The sequence below is a fragment of the Acanthochromis polyacanthus genome, chromosome 4, assembly GCF_021347895.1.
Source record: "Acanthochromis polyacanthus isolate Apoly-LR-REF ecotype Palm Island chromosome 4, KAUST_Apoly_ChrSc, whole genome shotgun sequence".
Taxonomy (NCBI): Eukaryota; Metazoa; Chordata; class Actinopteri; family Pomacentridae; genus Acanthochromis; species Acanthochromis polyacanthus.
The window spans coordinates 32,066,806-32,073,641 of NC_067116.1; the positions used below are offsets into that span (position 1 = coordinate 32,066,806).

At 41.6% G+C, this 6,836-nt stretch overlaps 1 protein-coding gene across 1 annotated transcript; it reads right to left on the minus strand.

Annotated features, from left to right (window-relative positions):
* Positions 1 to 721: 721 nt before the first annotated feature.
* On the minus strand, positions 722 to 5,535 carry bcl6aa (BCL6A transcription repressor a). Its single transcript, XM_022199642.2, is given in 23 exon segments — positions 722 to 2,053; positions 2,143 to 2,280; positions 2,915 to 3,045; positions 3,136 to 3,303; positions 3,397 to 3,453; positions 3,456 to 3,524; positions 3,527 to 3,562; positions 3,565 to 3,575; positions 3,707 to 3,926; positions 3,929 to 4,048; positions 4,051 to 4,077; positions 4,080 to 4,318; positions 4,320 to 4,447; positions 4,449 to 4,493; positions 4,495 to 4,616; positions 4,619 to 4,665; positions 5,049 to 5,078; positions 5,080 to 5,210; positions 5,212 to 5,269; positions 5,369 to 5,383; positions 5,385 to 5,417; positions 5,419 to 5,458; positions 5,461 to 5,535. Coding segments are annotated over 23 exon segments (2,073 nt in total). The 5' UTR covers positions 5,525 to 5,535; the 3' UTR covers positions 722 to 1,909.
* Between the last annotated feature and the right edge of the window lie 1,301 nt (positions 5,536 to 6,836).

Below are 6,836 nucleotides of genomic sequence, written 5' to 3' on the forward strand. Positions count from 1 at the left end.
GCGAGAGGTCAAGCTGTTGTCCCTCAGGAAATTTTTAGCGTCAAACATTCCTGCATTCTGATGAATTTTTTGTCATTAATTTGTGCCTTTTCTGCATCAATTTGTGATGGAAATAACTCTGTGACAATTCAGAATAGTATGCAATAAAATGCGATGAGACTCTAAGGCATTCTATATTGTTTTCAAATCATTTTGTTCTGTAAATCAGCTTTTCTCACTTAATATGATCCCTGATGAGAAAACACTCATACAGACTGGATTCACTCTTTTATCTTTGAGTGTGGCACCTTTCGTGTCATTTGAATTCATTTAGGAACATCTGGACTTAACTGTTCAGTTGGGATTTCTGCTCATGTTCAAAACTTTTTGCTCATTCAAAACAAACTGTTTGACATTCTGATGGAAAAACACCCAAACCCGTTGGCAGTATTGTTGCGTTTGAATAAATATTGCAAGAAAAATATATATTTGATCTTAATATTAAAGGGAAAGTATATCCTGCTGTGCCCTGAAATCTGCACCTATTGTTACCTGTACTCTGTGATGCTCTTACTCATTTAATGTCAAATTATGATCCGCTACAATTACCTGCAGCTCAGACTGTGTTTATGAAACAGTTAGATGCACTATTTGATATTCAGCTTATCCGTGTTGCGTGAGGAATCCCTTATATTCGAGTGTCAACCAACTTTGCTAAAAACAAAAGCCACAGACTCTGGTGTTAATACATAGAAATCCAATACCTTTATTTTACATTCATACATCTATAACGTTGTACAACAATTTTAATGCAGTTAAAAAAAGCCCAATCCAAAAACAAGTCCTGAAGATTTACATTGATGAATTTTGCATGTTCTAAGGTTGGTGACAAGCATTTAAAATATATATACACACACACACACGCACACACACACACACGAGGGATCTAGGACAAGTGGTGTCCTTGAGTTGTACCTTAATAGAGCTGGGCTGAATGGGAGGAATTCAGTCACCATAGAGAAAGGCACATTGAATACACAGTGTATCTACAAACAAAAACCTTGACATTTACACAACTTTTACTTTAGGATCTAGAACAATGAGCAAAACTGTAAACCTTCACTTATGAAAAAAAAACAAAATAACAAAAGTCACATCTATACAAATACATCTGAAGCAAAAATGTTTTCTTGGTCATTACAAAGCAGTACCTTGAAATGCAGTTCAACACTTGGATTGGCTCTGCCAGCAGAGAGCAATCCCACAGATATAATTACACAATATGTCACAATATTTATGCAGTCGCCCACTTTGTGTATGCTGACAACTGGTAAGAGAGTACCTCATGCATATCCTCATCAGACAGCAGCAGTCATCTGATATGTTTTCGGCTAAATCCAATTATTAAGTCTTCTTGTTTTTTTTCTACCCTTTTTTCGTGAATATGGCAACTTGACATGGTGCAACATGTACGTACATCTACATAAAAATGTATAGACAACTCTGTACAGCCGCAAATCCCGTTATCTTAAAATATATGTACCACCCGTCAATCAAAATTTTCAATACTTTCAGAAAAGTAAGTTCTCTGATATAAAATACTGTATTTTCAAAAAACAGATTGTTTACATTCCATCCTTCTCAACAAAATAAAGCTTTATATACGTACCTTCAAAGCTTAAAAACACTCCCAACATACATATATATATATATTTATTTATATCTATATAGAAACAATAAAGTGACTAAGATGCCATATGTGGCTCTACGTTCACATGTAGTGGAAACCCGTTTAGAATGGCATACACAGCCAATTTATTTGTCTAATGAACACAGTGTGGCACTACAATTTTGGATGATTGTACAAGTTGGGGTCTATAAATGCCAAGGTCAAGATTGCCTTCATCAAGAAATGTCTCCTTCATTTAGCTCAGCATGCCTTTGTCAAGTCAGTGGGCATGTCTGCCGTGGACATACGGTACTGGATCTTTGTGTTGGTGATGGCACCATGCTTCTGTCGCAGATGCAGCCGGAGCTGACTCTTGTGGCGGAAGTGCAAGTTGCATTTTTCACACTGAAAAGGAAGCGGAGTGCCATTATATTGAATCATTTTTACTCTCTTGTTCAGATTTCTTTGGAACTTTTTAAGGCGTGTCCACTTACATGGTAGGGCTTTTCTCCTGTGTGAATGCGCAGGTGACTCTTAAGCGTCTGCAGGTGACGGAAGCGAGTCCCACAGATCTCACAGGGATACGGTTTCTCCCCCGTGTGAATCAACACGTGGGCACGAAGATGAGCAACCTGCACAAAAGGCAAACAAAATCAGGTAGAATCTAAGGCTGTGAAAAAATTTGATTAAGATTATTTTGATGGATGTCACAATATGAGTAACGATATTAGTAGGAAAAGTGATTTTTGCAGTTCTTTCCACTGAAAGAAATATAAAAATGTGATTTTTTTTTAAATGCACTGTATTAAAAAGCTTTTTCCCTTAGATCTGGAGAAAATGATTTGTAGGCTCGCGCATCTCTGCTGCGTCATTTCAAATATTCTGACACACATTCAACCTTTATCATCGAAATTGCAGCTCCTGTGATTGGACGTTGAAATTGTGATTTTAATAATATTTCGATTCACTGTTCAGCCTCAGTGGAATTAAACTTTCTTATAGATGAAAATAGCACTCAAGTGAGCTATAACTGGTGAATGGTTCAGCAAATCCTTTAACGCAGAAACACTTTTCAGACAGCATTGTATTTACTGCTTAAAATGGCCAAACACCTTTATAGATACTTTTGCCAATCTGAAAATAACCACAGTCGCCCATTATTGCAGTCCAGAATTGAGTGTTGGTGCTATTAGCTGTTACATAATAGAGATGTAAAATGTTTCTAAGACCAGTTTAAGATTTTTTTTTATGTACAAGTGTAATTACCTGTACAAAACGAGCTCCACACGTCTCACATTTGTATGGCTTCTCTCCTGAGTGGATGCGAGTGTGAGTCTTGAGGTTAGCTGGTCGGTTAAACTGAGCACCACAGATATTACAGCGATACGGTTTCTCCCCTGAAAGCAAGAAATCGCTTTAGAACTCGGCAACAAAAAGGCACACGGTCAAAAGCCAATAAATGAGTCTGTTTAATATATTCTATTTACCTGTGTGTACAGTCTTGTGGCTGGCGAGGTTGCCTTTGTAACGGAAAGCAGCCTGACAGCGGTCACACTTGTATGGCTTGTCGCTGTGCACTTGAAGCATGTGTTGTTTCAGCGCTTCGTCCTCAGCAAACTTGGAGTCACATTCGTTACAGAAGAACGTACCATTTTCTATGCGGGAGAGATCGAGCTAAAAGTTAACTTCTGGTCACGAATGATGCAGAATTATTATTTTTTGATGTGAAAATAAAATCCCAAACTCACCACAACTGGAGTCTGAATATTCTGAATGAAACTCTGCCATGTCCTCTGAGAGACGGACCTGGAGGTGTTTGGACAGACCTCTGAGTGCTGTGGGGACTGAGAGCCGCAGGACGAACAGTTGAGGCGTTCAGGTAGTGTGGAGGATGACCGTCGGCGTTCCTCAGTGACCTTCAAGTGCACTGTAGGCACAAAATAAATTGTAAATCCAAAATTAAGTTCCTGTAATTGTTGTGGTGAGTGTCCAAAATTTAGAGCATTAACTCAATCAAATAACCGCAATAGTATAAATTGATTCATATAGAAAACCTACCTGTTGATGATGTTGTTGAGACGACTAGCCTGAGGAACAGGTAGATCCTCGCTGTGTTCGCTGCTCTTGCTTGTGATTTGTGGGTCAAGGTTCTCCGAGTCACCAGGGTGGAGGTAGGGTTGCAGGCCAAGCCTCTGAGGCGAGCGCAGCCCAGGATCCCTCAGCGCCACCTCGTCCTCCTTTGCGCTCTGGTTCAGCACGATGAACTTGTACTTCTTCAGTTGCGAGCTTTGGGGTCCTGGGTACCTTGCGGGACTTGAGCTCCGGCGGCTTGAGAGAGCCGGCGTTCTTGCTGCTGCTGGACTCGTAGGCGAGTTGGCTGGCAGTCAGATTTGAGGGGCTCTGCGGGCTGCTCATGAGGCTCTTGCGTCGGCAGAGGAGATACCCAGGGGATAGTGCTGATGGATCAGGTCTTCCTCCGCCTGTGGAGCATGCTCTTTGCCCAAGTCCTTCTGGTGCTCAAGGGTCAACACAGGAAATGCTCGCTTCCTTGTGCTGAGACCGATGGACTGACCAACCCCCTCGTGGCTTTCCTTCCTCATCTCATCATCTCTGCCTACCTCCCTGGAAGCGTACGTGGTGGAGTGAATAATACTGGAGGAGCTTGTGCGACGCCCTGGTGTACTCTGCCCTGATGCTGCTGCTGCTGTCGTGTGGAGAACAATGCTTGTGGTGGATACCACTCTTTGAGAGGTCAGCAAAAGCATTTTTGGTATCAGTCAGCTTGCAGAGAGGGAAAGGTGAATCCTGGCATGGGAAACTGCCCGTAGAGATGGTAGTTGCTGGGGGGTGCTGACCCCGCTGAACATGTTGGAGCCGTAGGGCCTCCCATCCCTGAACGGAGCCACGCGGCTGTGCAAACTGTCAACAACATCATGGGGCCGGTAAGCATGGACATCCTGAGGTAAACCAGGGGACTGACCAAAAACTCATCTCTGGGCAACTTGGCAGATGGATCACTGTGAGGAGAGTGAGAAGATTGTAAACACAATGACGCTGAGAATCACAGCAGCTGAACGATGTAGGGAAAATATTGAATTTTTCCAACAGAGATTGCAATCTGGGCTTGCGATTGCATTTTTTAAAAGCAGATTATTATTCACTGTGTAATAGATTTAAAATGTGATGATGTATTAACGCAAGACATTGTCAAAAGTGCAATTTATCACACAAGGAGGACGGCATTGACACAACTATTTAAACCCTGGTTTAGACGCGCTGCACAGCCTACATTGCTGTCTTTTGATTTTAGAATTGCATTGTTTCCAACTGCAATTGATAAATTGTTCACCCTAATATCGTGATTTTTTACCAATTTGTAAAGGAATAGTTTTCCACTGACCTGGATTTGATGAATCTGTGCAGGTGTCCACAACATGTCCATCTGCAGGTAAATGGCTGTATTCATGATAGCCATGATCAGACTCTCCTTTAGTGTGAGACGGGAGGTGTACATGAATTCCAGCAGGATGGCAAAACCCTCTGGGTCCACCTTTGGGTCCAAGACTGATAGCATTAAGGTTGCACTTGTGGGAGTCAGTGAAGATAGTGTAAAACAGCCCACTGCAGCCAGGAGACAGAAAAAGAGACACAAACATCAGATCAGTCACTGATTCTTCTAACAGCTGCAGAAAACTTATTTAAATCTTAAACAATACACACCTGCAAGCCATGAGACGTCTTATGTGCACGAAACTGCTGTCGATTGACAGAATAGTGCATCTGTGAGGATGTCTCTGCTACGAAGCCGATCAGGTTGAGCAGAACATCACTTGCGTGGCGTGTGAATTGTATGCAGCTGTCTGCTGCGCAAGCCATTTTGTCAAGTTCTGCAAAACAAGAGAGACATAAGAGAAAGATTATTTTATCGACAACAACAAAAAATGGAGGAAGAAAAGTGTCCTTGATGGATTTATTTTGCTGTGAAGCTCAAAGCTTCACATCAGTTTGAACACACTGGAGCGGAGATAATCTTCAGCAAATTAACCGAAGTTATTTATGATCCTCAAAGGCGCAGACTATAAAAACAGATGCTAAGATCACCAGAAGGCGGCGCCATTTATTAAGTAAACACTGTCTAGACATTTAAATTGTACCTTTGGAATCATTTCTCTCCCTCCCCCTCACTTTCTCTCTCTCTGTCTGAACCACTGGTTGACAGCTTAATGTAACACACCAAGTTTGAATAGATTATTTAGACGAAATGAAAAACTGCAGCACTTATAACTGACAGCGGCAGACAGCAATATTCACGATAGATTTCTGTAATAACTGCCTTATTAATTTAAATGTATTTTGCAGAAATATAACCTAAACACTTAGCTGATTCGTTAAAAAATATAGCATGCGTTATTTATTCAATATATGAGAACAAACTGTCCGTTTTCACGAGGAGAAAATTTCAGTCTGCTTCCAACTCGACGGATTTTCAGCTCAGAAACTGACACGCTGCGAATATAGGGAGACAGTTTTCGACATGCAGCTCACTTATTAACTTTTTCACGAATAACATCCAATTTGAATTTCAGCCGCAGATTCCTCCACAACACAGTCTTCACACACCCGGTGAAACCCTGCGAGTTACACAAGTAACAGTTTCCCTGTTTGCTGTGTGAACCGGTGACAGCGTGTTTGTTGTGGAGCAGCGCAAAAACGACCAGTGCATTTCTGGGTCAATTACTGGATGAGAGCGAAAACTAACATTTAATTAACTCACGGCAGATTTGGCTCAGTACGAGCGGAGTGCTTTTAATGACAGTATTTTTAAAGTCAATGTCAAGACTTTAAGTGTGTAACTGGACACGTCCGAAAATAGCAGCAGGGCAGAATGCACCTAACTGGACGGACAGTACATAAGGTCCTGCTGCCGGGTGACAAACAACCAGCAAAATCAGGCAATGAAGGGAAATCTATAAGAAAGCCAACTATTAAAACACATTTTATACATCCACACATCACGCGTCTCAACATCTCTCTTATTTTACTCTCATCTTCATGCGTTCATATTACAATCTTGAATTCGCTGCTGTGCGTGAAAGGTGCCAAACTCTGCGCGCCATCTCGCTTCAAGCCCTCAACTTAGTTTCTGCTCATCGCGCAGCAGCCTGACTGTCACAGTGGAAACACAAGA